General features: G+C 33.1%; 2 protein-coding genes across 2 annotated transcripts; one reads left to right on the forward strand and one right to left on the reverse strand.

Moving 5' to 3' along the window:
* The first annotated feature begins 3,822 nt into the window (after nt 1-3,822).
* On the forward strand, nt 3,823-6,800 carry LOC132295331 (NAD(P)H-quinone oxidoreductase subunit L, chloroplastic). Its single transcript, XM_059793549.1, has 5 exons — nt 3,823-4,057; nt 4,186-4,275; nt 4,373-4,480; nt 4,638-4,732; nt 6,479-6,800. The coding sequence occupies exons 1-5, from the start codon at nt 3,932-3,934 to the stop codon at nt 6,624-6,626; spliced, it is 567 nt and encodes a 188-aa protein (XP_059649532.1). The 5' UTR covers nt 3,823-3,931; the 3' UTR covers nt 6,627-6,800.
* Nucleotides 6,801-7,129: 329 nt separating this feature from the next.
* LOC132295330 (uncharacterized) lies at nt 7,130-19,745 on the reverse strand. The gene is made up of 10 exons (XM_059793548.1): nt 18,970-19,745; nt 18,709-18,846; nt 14,701-14,889; nt 9,623-9,760; nt 9,315-9,436; nt 9,090-9,222; nt 8,791-8,920; nt 8,599-8,678; nt 8,343-8,477; nt 7,130-7,865 (listed from the first exon to the last, which is right to left on the reverse strand). The coding sequence occupies exons 1-10, from the start codon at nt 19,429-19,431 to the stop codon at nt 7,632-7,634; spliced, it is 1,761 nt and encodes a 586-aa protein (XP_059649531.1). The 5' UTR covers nt 19,432-19,745; the 3' UTR covers nt 7,130-7,631.
* Nucleotides 19,746-21,029: the final 1,284 nt, after the last annotated feature.

Raw genomic sequence — 21,029 nt, forward strand, 5'->3', positions numbered from 1 at the left:
GAGACAATACGATAAAAATACGTTGACAGGCAAAGTTAAAAAAAATAAAATATTAATACGATCGGACACGACTATAAATATAATTTTTATCTTTATACTTTTAAAACTTTAATTCATTTATAATTTTTATATTAAAAATTGTTATGAAATTAATTAGAAAATAAAATTATGTAATTATTATAATAATTTTTATATTATATATATCATTATTTTACTACTTGTATTAGAAATGTCCAATAAGTATTGAGTAAAGTGTTCATAAAATATCGGTAAAATGTCCAGAATAATAAAATTAATTTTTATTTATAGATAAAGTGTCAGACACGTAATGTCCGATACAAATACGACTAACTCCTTCTTAGAAATGTATGTGCTTCCTAAGTACCCAATGAAACAAAGTTTTTATTTATTTTTATCATTATGTCCAATAATATTAATTTAAAACTTGTGTAATTTAGGATATTATTTAATTTTAAAAAAAAATTTCGTGCTTCCTAAGTACCCCAAATGAAACAAAGTTTTTATTTATTTTTATCATTATGTCCAAAAATATTAATTTAAAACTTGTGTAATTTAGTATATTATTTTTTTTAAAAAAAATTTCTTCCCTCATTTTTTAACGAATGAAAATTTGTAAATAAATAATTATGACACATTCCTCCTATCATCCTTTCTTTCTTTATAAAGAAATAATGATGACTATTATCTTTTCTTTCTTTATATCATGTCTATCGAAAAGAAAATTTGTTTATTCTTTTCTATTTTCTTTCCACACTTCTTCCTTCCTTCCTTCCTTCTTACGGAACAATACATACAAAATAATACAATATTATAACACTGTATATTTTTTGTGATATAATAATAAATAAATTAATAATTAGGAGTTTAGAAACTTTAATTTTGTTTTCTTAAATTTTATATATTTTTAATTAAATTGAATATTGTTTTTCAAAAAATAATAATTATAAAATCAACAGCCCGTTTTCTGAAAGTATCCAAAACGTATCCGACCAAAAAATAAAATATTCACTATTCAAAATACTTCTAGTCATATTCGACACGTGTTCGGACTGTATTCGTGTATTCAAAAGGTGTATGAGTATCCGCATATCTGAAAAATGTCCGAATATTTAATATGACTCCGACACTTTCATAGAAATATCCGCACTTCCTACCAAATGGGCCTCTAGATCCTAACCATAAACCCAAAGTGTTGATTTTGTATTTAAATTCACTCCCATCATTCCATCCTTAAATAAAAATATCAATTTTTATTCTCTTATATCTCCTCCACTAACTTAGTTATAACTTATAGGCTTCTTCCTCAACTTTAAGTGTGTTGCAGGTTATTTTGTCAAAGTTCAAAATTTTTGTAGCTGACCCTAAAGAATAATTGTCCAAGGATTACCAAGTTTTAGAAGATGAACACTAGAGTTCTATTGATTGGTTTAAAAGGATGAGTTATGGAGGTTCTGAGTTTAATTATGAGAAAATTTTAAACTTCACTACCTAATTTTGTATATTTTAAAAAATTCTAACTTTTTCAAACTATTAGGTTTGACTGTTAACTTTTTCAAACTAATTACAAAACTATACTAAAACACTATTTACCTTTTTTTATGGTTCAAAATTCCCTTCGAGAAGGTAACTATTGCTATTTGTTTTTCTCACTCTAGTCAGGACCCTTATTATTTAATCTCCTATTCAAAGAGTTTTTACTGGGAGACTGAGAACAAAAGAAAATTGTTATCTGTTGGACAACCGTGTATGAAATGTATTGAGTCACAATTTCAAGAAAAGAATGTTACTCGTTGTTCATGTTGTGTATGCAAACCTGACATTATAGTTGAAAATGTAAAAACCCACTTCCTGAATACTAAACAATTTAAAATAAGGATGAACTTGAAACTATTATTTGCTTGATTTTATTCGAATAAGTCTATCTTAAATTTCAGTTTTTAGAATGTGATGAAATGGTTTGATTATCAAACCGTCCTTTTGTAGGTCACTTATTTCTTATGTTACGATGAAATTGTTTTTCTATATGTTGTGATTGATATTGTGTGAGTTTAGCTGCCCATGTTATTATGAAGAAAATGGATTGATAATGCATTATTTATTTTGTTAAATAACATTTAAGCATGCTAACCAAATACTAGTTAATTCTTGAAATTTTTTTTGGTTGAGTAGCATTACATTACTTTTAGAATTAACTAACCAAATAAAACATTTTCCTTTTTCTTTTAATCAATGACTAGTAAAGTTTTCCATTGTACTTAATCGTGTCGTCCAAGTAATTGAGTTGCTCCTTGTTTTCACGATCCATGTCCAATCTTGCACGTTCCTCCTCCTCTAGCTACTAAGTACTAACCCTAATATTTTTACCATGAAAATAAATAAAATAAACTTTTCCTTTTAGCAAATGGTTGTACTCATTTATTGATTGGTTAACACAATGAACAATTGAACATTCCCACGGACCTACACCCTGCGAACAAACAATCATGGAACGCCATTACATCAACTTGTGAGATAATGATCATAGTGCTAGCCCACACATTCTCTTAGTTCATTTTCTTAACCTCTTGCCTTTGCTGCCTCAAACATAAAATTAGTGGTGGGACTGTGAGATGAGATTGGGTTTAAATGTTAGAGGCACTTGAAAAATTCAAAGAATCTGAAATACAAAGATAGTCTATAACTTTTATATTTAAAACTAGATTAGATTAGATTAGATTAGATTAGATTATTTATAGTACCATCAATCACAAATTCTTCATATGGGATTATATTATTGCTATAAAATTATATTACTCATAGTTTGGTTGATTTCCCCCTCCTCCCCCCTACTTGATACACACCCTTCCTCAAGGAATTATTTTAGTTTGGTCAATTTTTGTTACACCTTTGGACGGTTTAGGCAAGTGAACACAACATTTTATTTTCTTTTAATGTTTATTTGTTAGTATGTTATTGAAATTTAGGATCACCTGTTTAACTTGAAATACTCATGAAGCTCGTGTAATATGATGCGGATGAAACGTGATAGATTTCGTGGGACTTGGGCTTAATGCAAGTTAAGGTGTTAGAACCTTGAGTTTAGCATGGGCTAACTCCTTAACCCACTGCTAACAAGAATATCAAACGGATTACAAAGGGTTCAGTAATCTAAAAGCTTGAATGATCTAATCTTAGTCAAATCCCAAATTGTGAGACATTATATATGGCTAGAACTAGGATGCCAATTTTTTTTTTCTTTTTTTTTTTTTTAAATGAACAAAAAAAATTATATATATATATATATATAATGCTCTTAAAATATCAATGATATGGTATTTTGGAACCGATTAAATAGTGGCACGTAATAATGAACTATAATAGAAGAAATGCATATTGTCACATAACCTTAATAGAAGAAATGCATTTATTTACTTCTCATTTCCTTGATTTCATGTCTCACTAGTCACCAATATACCGAATTTCTTTAAAATTACGACTATTATCTAATTCAATAGACTTAATGTTTTTTCAAATTATGTGACAAAATATCATTAGTTAATGATACGAGTGACATTGCATTGCTCGTACATTAAAGTCTTTCTCAAACTCTGAATGCATGTAATAATTTGCAAATTACATGCATCATTTGAGTTAAAAATAAATAATAAAAAAAAAACTAGCTCATGGCACTAGAATGCCAACTCGTTTTGGTGGCCGAGTGGACCATCAATCTTATAATTTCAGACCATACAATGAGTGGCCTAGCTAGGTTGAATATTATTCCCCCATTTGGCAAAACCAAAGTGAAAACATACTAATATTTTCAATTTATTATTATTATTTATTTTTTTCTTGCCTTCTAAATTTCTCTCTTTCTGTGCCATGTAACTGAAACTCAAAAAGATAAGGAAGCCACACACAGAGCTCTAGAATGAGCTGCTCATTGAGCATCCAAATCCCCAAGGCTCTGCCTCCTCTCTCCCTTATTCAATCAAGATTCTCATCCCTCCCAATTGTTTCTAAACAAAAACAACCCCCAAGTTCAAAGCCAAAAAAGGTATGCATAATATGTATTTTTCTGTACACAGACATATATATATATATATATATATATATATATATATATATATATATATTATCTTCATTTTTATCATGAATTTCACAAAGCTTATTCTTCAATCACAGACACTTGCAGGCAATAGTAGAAAGCCTATCGACTCCTTTCCTCCCCAAAAAACCAGTCTTGCAGTACAAGTTGGAGCACTTTTGGCCACTGTAAGGCAGTGTTGTTAGTTTTTTTTTTTTTTTTTTAAACATATTTCTCTCATTTTTTCTTGAGATTAAACAAAATTGTATGAGAATTATTTAACAGGTAGCTCAGCCGGCTTTCGCGGTCACCGGAGTAAATCACGAAGAGGATTTCATATGGGTTTTGATTCAACTGGGCATTGCAGCCTTTTGGTACTTCCTGATCATGCCGGTGAGTGAAAATCTGCTAATTTTAGTAACCCCCTTTTTTTTCTTTTTTTTTAGTTGGTTGTCTCAAATGGTTAGGATAAGACTTTATTGAATTGACTATTTTTTTATTTTTAGAATATGAAAATTTATGTGAATGGACACTTTTGGTTTGATTGCAGCCTATTATTATGAACTGGCTTAGGATCAGATGGTACAGGAGGAATCTGTTAGAGATGTATTTGCAGTTCATGTTTGTGTTCATGTTCTTTCCCGGGTAAGTGCTTCTTCTTTTACTTAGCTTCATGTCAAACAATGTTACTCCACCAGTTTTGGCCTAACGATAAATCAGAGCCGGCCCCTAAAATTTTGAGTGATCCTAAACGAACTTTCAAATGTGAGGGTCTTGAAAGTTTGAGGCTCTTCCAAACTGGATTTGAGGTCCTTCCAAATTGGAACCCTAAGCAATTGATTGGGCCGCCTATGTCGAGGACCTATGACAAATTAAGGTTTAGTTGAATTGCTATTATTGAGTAATGATGATACAGAGTCCGAGAGTCGGACACATCCGGCTAAAGTTATGTGAGTGAGAAATGACGTCATCATGACATTATCATATTTTATGTCATCATGATGACGTCATTCTCAATAAGATAAATAATTGGATACATTCAACTTTCGGTATTTTCATTTTTCAAATACCATTCCATTAGAAGAAAATATGACAGAACAATAAATACTAAATAGCCTTTGTTTTAGGGGTTCTAAGAAACTGGTTTTGTTACATGAAGAACCCAAAAGGCTTAGCCTTTGTCAAATGTGTTTGGTTCAAGGATCTCCTTTGGGGGAATTCTAGGTGGGAATTGCAGTTGCTTTCTTTAAATCCCTTCTTTTGATGGAATTAGAAAGTGGTTCCTATAAATTCTTCTATTTTTATTTTTTGTCGATGATGACATATAATAGTGTCGGATCTTTCTTACGTTAAAATTAAAATGCTTCAATTAATAAAAAGAAAAATAAAAATAAAAAGCGAAATTATTCAGATCTAAGAATTTGGATTTAAGTTCCAAAATTTAAAGGTACAAATTTGTTGGGATGATGTAGCGGCATAATTTTAAAATTAGACAAGTTCTGGCAAAATTTCAGAAAATTTTGCTTAATTATCAAAAAGAATTTAGAGAATTTCAGACTCAGGTTGCAAAAACCTCACTTGCAAGTTCATAATTTATCCAATTTTGGAAGGGAAAAAAAAAATAGAATGTGGAGTAAAAAGAACGATTTCAACTTTGATTAATTCAACAAAAAGTTGAGGTGAGGCCTTAATTTAGTTTGTTCTTTCTAAAAATTAATGGTTGGTTGTATTATTGAACCAATGACTGAAGATAGTAGCAGGTTCTAGTGGTAGTCTATTCAATGTCATCATATCAGAAACTTGGACCCAAATACCCTTGTAAACACGCATATATAAATACTAACATGCATATATAATTAGGATTGTCAATAAACAAAAACTATTCATGAACAACTAAGGTTCATCACGTTTAAAGTTCAGGTCGAGCTCATTTATGAAGTAAACTTGCTGAGGGTGAAATTCAATTTTTGAGCTCGTTCAGTGAAGGAGTCGATTCAAAACATCATTATTAAGCTCAGCCATGTAGGGGACTCATGAACACTAAGCTTGTGTGAGCTTGCATGTGCAAACAATCATGTTCATAAAATCTGGTTTTGTGTAGCTACATGTTCAAGAATGAGTCAAAGCATTCTTGAACACTGAGTTCAAGTCGAGTCCAATTGAATTATGATATTGAAGGAACCGAACTTGAGCTTTTCAAAATAATGACGAATCAAACACACTCAATTTTTCGAGCTCGTCACGATTGAAACACTACTCATTTGCAGCTTTTTCAATATATTTCTTTGGAATCATACCGATGATATAATAATCTTTATATTGTATAATAATACTTTCGTTTATATTTTTGGTTAAAGTTTATGGATTAACATATAATTTTGTGTTGTGCAGAGTGCTTCTTTGGGCTCCATTTCTGAACTTCAGGAGATTCCCTCGAGATCCAAACATGGAGTATCCTTGGTCTACACCTCAAGATCCTTCCCAAATTAAAACTACATACCTCAAATATCCCTGGGGCAAAATTGAAGATTATGAATAATCTCATCACTTTCTTCATCGCCGAATTCCAAACACATGCTCATCCCTTGGGACTTCAGAAACCCTACCTTCTATGTATCATAAACTAACTCCATACATACATATTTATTTAGGCTTCTTTTGTTAGGATTTAAAATTCTAGTCTAAACAAATGCAGCCTTAATTTTTTTCTTTCTTTCTTTCTTTCTTCACATGTAATTCCTTGCAAAAGACAATGTACCATATTAATGTTACAAAATGAAGAAGTTGACCTTGAAGGCATAAACTAAGGGTCGTAAACCAATGGCACCTCCTCGGTTTTCAAAGGACAAGGTTAGGGTTCACATCCCCAAATGGCTCGTGACTTTCTTGCCAGGATATATATATATATATATATATATATATATATATATATCTTAAAAGAAAAACACAAGCGCACACACTACATCAAACAGTCTCTTTGCAGCCCATATCTACAATACTCTGTGCGATCAACATAGCAGAAGTAGTTCCCATTCAAGCATATCATAAGAAATGCATATTCATTCATTACCATAACACAATGAAACAAGAAATAAATACCAAAAAAAAAAAAAATCAAATCTAAAAATTGTAAGCAATAGAACTATGTCTTCAAAATCTTTCCCTGATTCAGCCACATTAATTGCACAATACACGTGTACCATATTTCATCCCTATATAAAACCATTTTGCTGGTATTAAAAGATGTTAAGAGGTGAATAACAAAGAAAAGAGGTCTACATTTAAGGCAAAAACGGAACACGTAAATCAAATCGGTGCTGAACAAACTGGTACCGATATGATCGTCTCAGACAGTAGTAGTGGCTTCCAACTATTTCTAGTTTCAGTATTACGATGGGGTTCATAAAATTGTACAAGAGAAACCTCGTTCCGCCACTTTATTATGGAGCAAACTTGATTACCTTTGCCCATGCTCAATGTCGTCAAAAAGCAAATCCCTGTGTCCATTATTGGTTACTTGTATGCTTCTCTAATACGTTTTGGCTTAGAAGGATTGCCGGGCGCTAAACATTACCGACAATTTGTTCCAATCCCACGACTCTACGCTCGGTGACATAATAGCAACGCCTACACCCACTGCAATGATGACAAAGGCCAAACCTTTCATGCACCCATGCCCACGCGATAGCCTTCCCAAGATCGCCTTACAGTACTTGTCTGCGTCCTTAAAAAGCGCTTGATCGGTAGCATCCTCTTCATCAGCCAATGCTCTCTGATTCTGTTCACACACCAGAATAAATAAATAATAATAATAAATAATTAAATATATATATATATATATATATATAATTTAATACGCACGACATTTCTAGTATGCAATCATGACGATGAGTCACCGGTCATTTCAAAAAAAATCTATATTACACCACATGCAGGCACGGACCTATTAAGGACTCAGTGGGGGCAGCTGCCCCCACTAAATTTTATTTATTTACAAAATTACTTATAAATTTTGTGAAATTTTTAAAAAGGTCCCTACATTTTTGTGAAAATATTAAAAATGCCCCGATTCAATTTCTAATGATACCCCACTGTATATTATTGTTGTTGTTCAAAGTCGCCACATCTCATACAATTCTCTACTCCGTCACTTACCACATGCACATGCATCAAATTGTGGATTGTGTAAAACAACGAAAAACAGATATATATATATATATATATATAAATTAATTAATTAATAAACACAGACTACCTTTTGCCTAAAACTTCCAAGAGTTTCCCCCAGGGTTTCAAGAGAGGACAGTTTTCCGGAGAGCTCCTTCCACTCCTCGGTAAGCTTTCTCAAAATTGCAACACTTACTTCTATATGATCCATATAAATCTTGTCCTGTTCGCATCAAATTTTGTGGCAAAAGATTGAATTCATTATGGTTAACTCTCAACAGAAGTAAAAGGAAAACCTCATGTGAAATGAATGCAAAAACACGGGTAACAAAAGCAGCACTCACCCACTGCTTGTAGCAATCAGAGTGTTGGGTCAAGCACCATATAAAAATGCTAGTAGCTTCCTTCGATAGTTCAGGGACGCCTGCAAAACGTGTGGCATTTCAAAACTGAACTTTTTGATAAAGTTTTAAAACTACATTATTGGAAAACAAACTGCAGAAATGACATGGCAGCCATTTCAAGTTCAACATTACCTTCTTCAGCTGCTTTCACAGCACAAGTCATTATCTGCTGTGAAACTTGCTTCATGCCTTTGCTTCCAGGGGCACCAGCAAGAGCCACCTCTTTGAGGGTGGGATATATGGCCTCAAACCTTTCAGTTGCCTGCATAAAATGCCACACTCAAAGAATTAAGTGGAATCACTTATTATGTCATATTAGGAACAGGAACTGCAATTAGCGAAAGCATAAATACCGACCCAAAAAAGAAAAACAGTAGAATGAATAAATAGTAAAGATTATGAACACTGTTAGTGCTCCCAATAATCCCCACCTTGACTCGAGCTGAAGATGCAGGGAAGGTTACTCGCAAGAGCATGTCAAGTGCCGAAGGTGGTATCACGCGCTCCCCCTTTCTAACAGCACCATTTACTAAAATAGTACGAGCTTTTGGGGCAGAGAGTATTCTGCAACGAAAGAAATCAAATTTGATATTTGTAGAAGATTAAAAACCAAAACAAAAATAGTACTGGGTATCTGGAAGAAGAAGAAGTCAAACCTTTCCACTAACTGCAAAACCAAATCCCTAGACTGCGGGTTAGAACTTGATTTGCCCCCAAGTAAAGGCAAAAGGTAATGTGCCCATGACAACAACCCTACAGTCAAATCTCCTTGAGAGGCCTACACATTAAGTTTTAAATTTCTCGCATAAATGCTATGTTATAGGGGATTAAAAACATGCACTGATCTCTTTACAGAAAAACAAACAAACAAACAAAATAAATGATATATATATATATATATATAAGGTTATCTTCGAACTTCAAAGCATCCTCAAGTAAAAGTGGGTTATTGTTATTCACTCACCTGAGCTATCATCCATACAGTAACTGAAAGTTTATCATGTCCTTGATACTTAGAAGTTTCCTTCAACGTTGGCAATAAATTAACTAGAACATCAGGTTTCCGTCGCAATACCATTGCTAAAACTAAAAATATAGCAACCTGCCATTTCAACAATATGTAAAAAGTACATCAGTCCACAATGAAGTAAAATACTTTACACTTACAAATCAATATGTGACAAAAGAGAGCTTCCAGAGAAGAAAAAACTAGAAATAAATAATGTCAATTCCCAGTTATGAGAATTGAATATTATGGAAGGTGAAATTTATCCAATCACGTTATTGGCAAAAAAAAAATAAAGGCTTAAAACTTTAACATCTAACATTGAAATCACTTTGGCATTCATATAGCTCTTACAGGTCGATGACCTTGGTAACCTAACCACGCGCTTCAAGGAACTGTTTGCACCCAAGAGGATTCAAACCTTAGACCTGATGCTTCCTGAAGCACCAGGGCCAAGTTCTTATCCCACTTGAGCCAACCCCTTGGGGATTCTGCTAGTGGTGGATTCTCCTCAATGTACCATGTTTGAAGGTCTTTTTTCTAAGTGTAAAATCCACTTCACTCCATGGATTTGGCTCTTAAATCATATATATTAAATAAGATTGCAGGCTCTCAGGATTGTATGTAGAAGATATCTACACCGTGTAAAAAGTAATTCTAAGAAAATTACTAGCACATTTTTTTTAATCCAAGAAAATGCCCTCCGGTTTATATGTTCAAATGAATTTGCATCGCTTATAATATACCATGTTTGGAAGTTTTTTGACTAAGAAAAAGATCCACTTCACTCCGTGCATTTGGCCTCTTAAATTATAGATTACATTGAAATTAAGGCTCTCAGAGTAGTATGTAGGAGATATCTATACCACATAGAAGGAAATGCTTTTTAAGGTAGTTTCTCATACAATTCTTTTTAATCCCAGAAATATACTTATGTTTACATGTTTATAATCGCACCTGTTTGCACAAATTTGGAAACTAATTAATTCTCCTCTAAAATCCGTAAACTTGAAATGATGATTGACCTAAAAAACTTCTTTCATATTTTGGACCTTAGCTCCATGAAAAAACAAGGAAGAATTGAAACCTTAGATCAAACCACTATGGATGGATGGTATGAACTGCCTAAACAAGAATTCTTGAACACTGAACAACCAGTTCAGATATTCACGCCCCTGACTTATCTTTCGAATAGACACCTAAAGGAGAAAGAAGGCAGGAACAAGGTCTATTATTGAATTTACCTGACCCGATGGAATGGGTAAGTCGCCAATTTCTAAAATGGACTATGTAATGTATTTTATGATGGGTTATGAGAGGCATTTTGCAGTTTCTAATTTACCCTTGTGTGATTCCTGTTGAAGCACTCGGAAATAATATTCCAAAGCTTTCATGTCTTCTCCAGGGGCGTGACACACACTAAAGGAACACCTATTGCTACACTCAAACACCACACTTTTTTATACTTAAAGAAATTGCATAACCAACTCCTATTTAAAATCTTACCACCCTTAAACCCAAAATTCAAGTAAAGAAGGAAGAAAAGGCCATATGTTCACACAAAACAAAACAAAAATAAATAAATAAATAAAGATAAAACCACAAGGAAGAGAATAATCTAAAATAGGACAGTGATATAGGGGGACCTAGGAAAAGACTGTTGAATGACATTACAAAACAGACATGTCAAATGATATCAAGAATCTATCCATACATCCAAAACGAGCAGAATTCTCTAGCAAACTGGACTGAATAAAAATGCTGTTATCTGGAAATATATCTTTGAGGGTGCATAGTGTAATTAGATGATTAAGAGTTTGTTCTGATTAAGTGAGTTAAAAAGAAACAAAAGGAAAGCTAAAAACAAAAAGGAGGGGTGGCTTATCACACGTTTGACTTAACATGAGAAGGGAAAGGAGGACAAGGAAGGGAATTGTCAACCCCATATATGGCATTATTACTATCCTTCTATAGGAACAATTGAATTCCTATTTTCTGATTTCTAATCATGTTCCCTTTTCACTCTCCATTATCTTTTCCACATAAGATTGAAGGTCACTATCTTTTCTTTCTTTCTTCCTATTCTTTTTCCTAGACATAAAGTTAAGACTATCCTTTCTTCTCTTTTCTTTCATAAATTAGTAAGATGGGCAACAGATTGATGGTATTAGCTTTGAAGAACGACAATTAATAAATATATTAACATGTCAAGTAATGGAAAATTAATTTTCGTTCACATTAACCACCTTTTCACAATGTTTCTGAAACTTTCACATTCAACATTGGCTAGAGATGAAGCATAAGGAAAGTCCCAAGGGTACAAGGTGAGACATTACACATCTTAAGCATGTAACTGAAGGTGTAAAGCAATCATAATTCAAAATTTTATGCCTTCTCATACCTCATGTCTGTAATTGTCTGTAATCTGAGGCATACATGTTAACCAAACATAAGCACGTTATTACTGTTTCTTAATGGGATATATATTTTTTGATGAGTAAAATTCTTTAAGAAATGCTCAAAAAGGAGAGCACACCCGTGGAACTACACACACAAAAAAAGAGGAAACACTACCCAATCATGCTATCCAAAAAAATCTACTAATCCTCCACAGATGTACAAAGATGCCCCCCCCCCCCAAAAAAAAAAAAAAAACAAGCACACACAAACCACACCAGCCGCGCGCACAAAAAAAAAAAAAATCAAAGATAGTATTTCAACACCATCAAAGGATATCCTATTTATCTCCCTCCACAAACCCCATCAAATACATAACGGACCAGCCCCCCAAGCATATCGAACTAACCTACCCACTATGCATCCCCTCTAAGAAGTAAGACCCAAGAGCTTCCATGGCAGTAGCGGTTAACACACACTGAATCCCGAAATTAACAAGAACATAGACCAAACATTTCTCGCTAGTGGGCAGTGCAATAAGAGATGGCTCACTAACTCCCCATCCCTCTTGCACATACAAGACCAATTAACTACTATCTGTCGTCACTTCCTCAAATTTTCCATGGTCAAGATCCTCCGACACCGGCTGTCCACCCAAAAAATGACACCTTGAGAGAGGCTTTCATTCACCCAAAAATGCCACAATTATTTGACATTTTCCATACGTATAAACACATGCGTTGATCAGAAGATGATAATGCACCATGAAATGTGAGGTAACCCCTTGGAATACCCATAAACTTCCGCAGCCTTATGAAGCCAGATTGCAATTCGAAGTCCATAGCAAAACGTAGAGACTTCACTCAAGCCAGCTGACACATTCTACCAATAAAAATATGTTTATGTCTAGATCCATAGTTACATAAATTCTATTCACCTCTAAAAAGCCTTTGTCTGGGGGAGGATAGTAAAGCATCTAATTGAGAAACAAGGTAAATCCCATGTCAATACAGGGTATACAAGACCTCCAAAACAAGGTTCAATAATAGATCATCAATTTGCTATCCATGAGGTAGACTACACAAGCAAAAATTTACTGAGAGCTAAATGATAGAGAGCACTTTCCTCAAAGCTCCGAAATTTTGCTTGAACAAAGTGAACAGGGAGGGGACTATTTGGAGCTCAGTGGGGACAGGTTCCCCTACTCAGTTTTCTTTATACATTAAATTAGTGTATATGATCTTTGATTATTGTAAAATTGCCCCTCCCAATTATTTATTTATTTATTTATATATATATTACAATCACACACTCACTTTGTCCTTTAAAGACTTGAAGTCTTGAACCCTTAACCTCTCTCTATTTAGAAAGTAGAGAAGATACCTCTCAAATAAATGTTTGGTGATTAAATACCCCCCTCAAAATTCTCAAAAAAATCCTTTATTATATAAAATATTTAGTTCTTTTTCTTCGGTTCTCTCTCCCTCTCCCTCTATATCTTCTCTCCCAACTCAAAGAGATCCTTTTCTATTGGCGATCTCTCTCTCTCTCTCACACACACACAGGAGAGTTCCAAAAACCCTCTTTTGACTGATTCCTCAACCCTGAGCCGGAACAGAAAAAAACTAATTCCTTTTTTCCAAGTAATCTTGTTCTTTTCTACAAAATAATTTCGTTTTGGAAAGGAAAAAAATGAAAAAGAAATACTATTAGAGTACAGCTAACAACAATGGATTGACAATTTTGTGAATTGGTTGTTCAAAAGCATAATTAATTGATTGACTGAAATTTCCTCCACTAGAGTAAATAACAAATTCCTATAACTCCGGTCACTGGAAGTGAACCACTAGGTGTTCACACACATAAATGCCAATTAAAACAAGGATGAGGAAACATAAAGTTATGAGCTAAATTGGCAGACAACTCCATTTCAATAAATTAAAAGTGTGCATATGATCAAGTTCTTCAGCTTTATGCTGTTACTATATACACACACACATATATATATATATTAACATTTGTTAACAGTACCAAAACTTTACACAGCTGAATTATTAGACCTCAAATTATGAGGTAAGTTAGTGAGTTCAAATTAAAATTAAATCAAAACCATCTGGAAATGAAAATGTTCAGTATTCAATGAAAACATCAAGTATTGTCTGAATTAAAATCCACTCCCTTCTCAAGTGGATTTAAGTTTTTAGTGGCTAATAATGAGTTAACAAAAGCATCCAATAGAGAAACCACTAACATTTTTTATTTTTATTTTTACTTTTAATACTTAACAGGGTCATCAAACAGCATCCTCGAGCATACTCTATTCCAAAAGGCACGTATAACAGTAACAGAGCCTACTCTATGTAGAACTTACTTTTGTAGAAATATTTACTCCTGAAATCAAATCCCACTCCCACATAACCCTAAAACTCTCTCTATAAATAACTTAACAATAAGACATAAAATACTTTTCCCATCACCCACAATGCTAGTTGTCCTAAAACACTATGTTCCGCAGTAAAATGTAATATATGTGCATGCATTAATAATAAAAATGAATTAAATATAAAAATATATATATATTATAGGCATCATCCCTCAAACATGGTACATGGAAAGAGAGGTATGGGGAGTATCGTTACCAGAGATTTTGAGGATGTCTGTTGCACACCCTTTTTGGAGCCCTTAATACCCACTTGTTGGCTTGCCAAGTCAGCAAGAATGCTGTCCAACGACCATGATACAAAGGAGCCAAGTGCCTCAGAGGATCGTTGATTGATCCAGTCAACTGATGTCTTATAAACATCATCAGATATATAAGAGACAGGAATCTGCCAGTAGCAAATGAACTAGTTATACTCTAAAAAAGGATACAAAGACTAGAAAAGAAAAAGAAAAAAAAAACCGAAAAAAACATCGGAGTGCATGAAATCAATGGCTAATAATGTTCTTCAATTTTATATTGATATTCATCACAAACATTTAAAAATGAAAAGCAACATGCTACAAGAGAGGTCAAAAATAAATAGAAGATATGTATGAACTGGTTAAATATCAATAATTAAATAGAAGATATGTATGAACTGGTTAAATATCAATAATTACCAACATTATCAATTAGGGGGGCCACTACCTGGTGAAAAAGTAAAAGCTCGAGTTAAACAAGCATGAGCAAGGACATGAATTCAAGTTCTAGAGTAGCCACTTTGTGCAAAAGATTCTCAATCGTTAGGTCTATCTCCTCTCTTCCCTTTTTCAAAACCCTTGTAGATGGGGCCAACATCGGGCAATGGTCTTCACCAAAATTATGAAATATAAAAAATTCCATCATTCTCAACTATAAAAAATAAAAACATTTTCTGGCGCCAATACAACCAGAAGTGTGAAGATCTTATAAATCTCCTTGTAAACATTAACCTCTTCATTCATTTCGTCGTGACTATGTAGCCTAGTTAGCTTCCACTGGTGACCTTATTAGCTATGGGAAAAAGGAAAAAAAAAAAAAAAAAAAGGCTAGCCCAGTGCACGAGGCTCCCGCCACTGCGGAGCTGAGGAGGGTTAGATGCATGCAGCTTGTTAGCTACAACATACGTGATATAATACCTGGACATCCTTTTGGGAAAAAAAATGACATGAAATTTAACAGGACATAAAAAGTACTCTGTTCTGCTAGTCAATTTTAATTCCACAATAATCTTTGCAAAATCAATTTAATTGCCTCAGGTGTTTGTCAATAAACACCTCATTTTGCCCCGCTACTTTTGATAGATAGGGACAAAAGCTAACAAAGCCAAGAAATACGGTTATCAGCCTCAGGCCTACCAAACATTAAGTGGTAGCCAAAACCCATAATTCAAAAGCCACAAACAAGGGAAACACATCCTTCGACACCCTCCATTGTCCACAATAAAGGCAACATTTCTTGACGGTAATTATTGTAAGGGCATATCACTAGATGCATACCAAACTCCACCTAGGCAACTCTCTGGTTGAACCTTCTAAAGCACAGGTGCAAGTGCCCCAATCATGCACTCTAACCACAATGAAAGAGAACGCATCAGTTTTAGAACTCTGGCAAAACAGACAATATATCTACGCTGCATGATATATATATATATTAGGTGTGTGTTTTTCTTAATTATGTATTTATTTTGCTTGTAAATATGATTTGTGGAGTAAACTTGGTACATTCTCCATTTCGAAAGTCTATATTATTAGAGGAGGGTCAAGATTAGCTCAAATATATCAAGAATAACCCAGAAAATAAAAAATAAAAATAAATAAACTTAAGAAAAATTTTCTTTTAAAACATATCTGTTTTCAATTTTCTCAAAAGGCATCCTTTAAAATTCCTTTCTACAAACTTCCATGATTCTCTAAAACTTAATTTCTTTGATTTTCTAACAAGGATTTTTCATGCTATTATTTCTCCATGGGTGTCAGTGTCATGTTAAGAGAGGGTAGAACAAGCATCTAAAATCTTCAATTTATATGCCACAACAAAAAGAGATGCCAGAGTCTCTAAACCATTAATCCATGTGTTCTTCCAGAAAACAATTATCTACTTGGTAGTCAGATGATGACATTGATTATGTTCAAGAAAATCCAGAAAAAGGACCATGTTAGCCAGATTTCAAGAAATGTTCCTACTTGTTTATGTTATAATCTTAGTTGCGAAATAATTGATATGTGAGAGACACCTAGAGTACATTATCATGACATCTTTTTATCTAGTTAAGCTTGTTTTACTTGTTTATGTCATAATCTTAGTTGCGAAATTATTGATATGCGAGAGACACCTAGGGTACATTATCAGGACATCTTTTGTCTATTTAAGCTTGTTTTATTTCCATCTTCCCAGACCATTTACTCTCTCTCTACACCATGAATAATTTAGTATTATGGACACAATTCTACAAATCTTGCTTTGACAGAATTACAGAGGGATCTTTAAATGTATGTGGCAACCCCTTTTTTTTTTATTTTTTTTTTTTTTTATAAGTAACCGTTTTATAGTTTTCATAGGGTGCCTAACACCTTCCTCACACACACCAGCCCCCGGACCGTAAATCTTTGATTGAGTAGACCAAATGGGATAACTAAACGCATCTTAACTCAATATCAGTGGTGACTCTATTTAATTTATAAAGCCATTTTCCTAACAATTCCAATTTGTCGCATTCAGCCTCTCTCAGTCACACTTTTCTTAACAAAATATATAAATAAAAATAATAATAATAATCATAATAAGTCAAGAGATGAATCTTGGTGCGTCACAAGTCTTACCACTCCATAATATAAAGAGAAAAAGAATCTATATATTCATATTCCGAAATCCAAAGAAATTTAATCCTTTGATATACTTTACAATTTCTTAATTTTTAAAAGGAGTTGAATGTTGTTAAAACAGATAAAAATTTAAATATCTTACTACAGTTATGAAACCATCAATTAAACTTGATATACTATGACAATCAGAATGATCATATTGCTATTGATGCATGATTACATGATCTTGCACTTTTTTTTTTTTTGATAAGTACATGATCTTGCACATATACCCCTTGATTTATCAAAGTAGAACAGATCAATATTAATTCATCATAGATTTCACAAAATCCTACAACAATGAAAACAACAAAATAAAAAAAATTTAAAAAAATATCACAAAATCCTAAAATCCGTCCTCTACACAAATGACAATTAGACTCGGCTTCATTGTCATGAAAGAGAGAAAGAATATATATTATAAAAGCGTGATAAACAGATTTTCCTATTTGATCCAAGGGAAGGTGAAACATCCACTTTAAGTTCTGAGCTGATGGAGAATCTAGAGGGAAGTTGGAAATTTTCAAAAGGAATATTCTCGGAGAAAAATAGATAAATTTTCACCATTTTCCTACTATCTGGAGCAACTTTGGAATTAATAAAAAGATTATTGATGTTCAAAAATCATTTATCTGTTATATAACAAAAGCTAAGGAGTCTAAATTGAGTAATATAAAATTGATTTACAAAAACATAATAAGAAGTCAAATAGCAATGAGTTCATATTGACCTATGAGAGGTGAACCTGAAACCTGATCTCCATGACCACTTGACCTGAACGACAAACCTAATTATATATATTCCAACTTTCTTCAATCGGGATTCGGGATGATAAATTTTCAATCATACAAGTAAACACAATTGTGTACAATACTTATAAGTACTTTCTACGTCGATTTTTTCACTAGCTTTGATCTGATTCTCAATACAAGTATGCATTATAATACTTATAAGTACTTCCGAAGATGATGGTCATTTCACTTGATTTGAATTAATTCTCAATCCCATCAACAGAAGAACTTAAAATCAGGTGTAATTTGAATTTATTTTTTTTCACTAGGTAATCAGCATCATTTTTGCAACATCATAAAAGGCTATAAATCATCAATCTCCTTGGGTTTCTTTTAACATATAGATGACATGTATGCATACTCCATCCACTACCAATGTTGCAGCCATTTGAATTCCACTAACACGAATCATTTCCACACAAAAACATGAAAAGGAAAACGATAAAGATGATAGCCTTTTACTTATAAATAAAAACAAAAAATAAAACTTAAAGATGATAGCTTTCAGAGCAGCAGAGGTACAAATCTCACATTGGCGATCTTATATACCGTAGACTCCCTGAACATTTTCGTCCACGGAAACTGAGATGCACTCACTGCCGAAAATGCACGACCAAAATAGTCCGCGAATCGCATCAGTTGTATATCCTGTTGTGATTCATAAGATGCCTACAAAAAATTTGATCTTTTCAATTAAGAACTCAATCAATCAACCTAATATCATCTGAAACCAACAGACCAAGCCAAATCATACCAAAGACGACAAAAATTCTCATGAATTAAGAAACTCACTGATACATCGACAAGGAAAGCCGACAGATCAGCCGCATCTATCTTCGCAGCGGCTTCGGCAATACTGACTTTCGGTTTCTTTGGCTTCTTCGGCTTCTTCGGCTTCTCCTCCGCTTTCCCGTTCTCGACAACACCGCCAGCCAATTCAGCATCGCTATCGTCCTCTTCGTCATCGGATCGAATCTTCGATCTAATCGGTGCCTCATATGAGGCAGAAGCCGCTGCTCTCTGAGATTCTATACGGCGGCGACGCTCCTCCGACTGCTTCTCGAGTGACCGGAAAACCTTGTCACCGCCGGCTGCGGCGGATCCGTTGGGAAAGATATTGCCGGCATCTGACGGCTTCGCCGCACCTTTTCTCTGCCGCTTGGTGTATGTGACCTTTTGCCACCCGTGATTGTTGCTGGCATTTGCGATCTCGGTCGCTTCATCGTGGTTCGATTCGAAGGACTTATCTTCCATTGTTCTGCTTTTCTTCTCTTTCTAGAGAGAGAAATTGAAGACAGAACAGAGGGATCCCTTTGTAGAGAGAGAGAGAGGGGAAGAAAATGAACTATTTAGAGAGAGAAGGAGAGATCGGAACGGAGGGAGAGGGAAAGGGTACTTTTGGTCGGAGAGAAGGGTATATAAATGGGTTGACAGTGTAAATTTGACCTCTGTTCTTGCACGAAATTGCAGGAAAGCCAATGAAAATTGGAATTGAGCGTTATTATCGAGGTGGTGAAGCTTAAAATGCTGTTTGGCAGAGAGGAAATGGAAGGAAGAAAGAGGGAAAGAAAAAGTGGAAAAAATTATTTCATCCTCCGAATGGGATAAAATGGCGATGGTAATCTAGACTAGTTTGATTAAATTTTGAAATTCAAAAATAATTTATTCTCAGTTTCGTAAAATAATATTAAAAGAGAAAAAAAGCAAAACAAAAAAACAAGTTTTCATACTTGGCATAAGAAATAATGTAAGCTAAAAACCATAAGGGTTCTATTGGTTAGAAAAGGTAAAGTTACATAAAATTAAAATTATTTTCCAATGAAAGCATCGTCATTTTATTTAGTGTTTCTATTTTACCCAACAACTTTATCATTGATAAAGTTTTAATTAATTTAACTTTCATTCATAATTATTTTTCATCATATATGAATAATAATAGTTCGAAAGGTCTAAATTAATTTAAAACTCTATCATTTTTTTAATATATTATATTACTAATTCTTTATTATTTTATTATTATTATTAAAAAAACGATAATTTAAATATCCAAACTATAATATGATATTTTTTTACAATTTTTTACAATAAATTTTAATCATAACCAAATACATACTATAAAATCAATTTTCTTTTCATTTTTCATTTTCATTTCTTTTTTTTATTTTCCATTTCTTTTATTTTCTCTCTATTTCCATCTAACCAAACCGGAGCCTAAGAAAATTATAATTTTAACTTTACTTTGGAAAGAAAAGGAAAATTATATTGACAATTGTCTATCTTAGGAAAAGAAATAAAATAAAAATTAAAGAAATAATGTTTCATCAAGTAACTAGAAAGGTTTACAAAGAAAATTGCCTCCGTCACTGTAAAGTGTTTAACAAGCTTCTTTAAATACTGTCGCAAACACAGCATATGAGTACGATATACACAAATCAAAGATAATATTAATATAATATAAATTATTAGATATGTAAATAATAATTTTATTGCCATTTTATCCATAAAATCATTAATAAAATTACTAATTTGGATCTTAAATCTGGATGTTTGTTAATTTTATTTTCTTAAGTTTATATTATTTTTTTAATTAATCCGTAGTATATTTTAGGATAAATTGCACTGACATCCTTAATGTTTCGGTCAATACCACTCAATGCGGATCAACAATTTTTTAGACGGTGACAGTCCTAAAGTTTCAAATTATTTAATTTGATTAATTGACGAAAATACCATCCATTATATAGCCTTGAAAATTGCACCAACCAGGATAATAGGTTAGTTCAGCTTTTCGATATAAACCAAGGATACCACATACCTTCAATCAAATTTTACCATTATTCTTAACTAATGCT

The sequence above is a fragment of the Cornus florida genome, unplaced genomic scaffold (assembly GCF_030987335.1).
Source record: "Cornus florida cultivar Cherokee Brave unplaced genomic scaffold, ASM3098733v1 CherokeeBrave_3.0.0_Hap2_Chr02, whole genome shotgun sequence".
In the NCBI taxonomy this organism is placed as follows: Eukaryota; Viridiplantae; Streptophyta; class Magnoliopsida; order Cornales; family Cornaceae; genus Cornus; species Cornus florida.

What these genes read in the sequence shown, in the direction of transcription:
- LOC132295331 (XM_059793549.1), top strand. Translation starts at nt 3,932, where the DNA reads ATGAGCTGCTCATTGAGCATCCAAATCCCCAAGGCTCTGCCTCCTCTC. An exon ending in TTGGAGCACTTTTGGCCACT is followed by an intron (nt 4,276 to 4,372) that starts GTAAGGCAGTGT and finishes ATTATTTAACAG; the next exon opens with GTAGCTCAGCCGGCTTTCGC. An exon ending in GGTACTTCCTGATCATGCCG is followed by an intron (nt 4,481 to 4,637) that starts GTGAGTGAAAAT and finishes GTTTGATTGCAG; the next exon opens with CCTATTATTATGAACTGGCT.
- LOC132295330 (XM_059793548.1), bottom strand. Translation starts at nt 19,431, where the DNA reads ATGGAAGATAAGTCCTTCGAATCGAACCACGATGAAGCGACCGAGATC. An exon ending in CTGATTGCTACAAGCAGTGG is followed by an intron (nt 8,478 to 8,598) that starts GTGAGTGCTGCT and finishes TGATGCGAACAG; the next exon opens with GACAAGATTTATATGGATCA. An exon ending in TTGGAAGTTTTAGGCAAAAG is followed by an intron (nt 7,866 to 8,342) that starts GTAGTCTGTGTT and finishes GTGTGTGAACAG; the next exon opens with AATCAGAGAGCATTGGCTGA.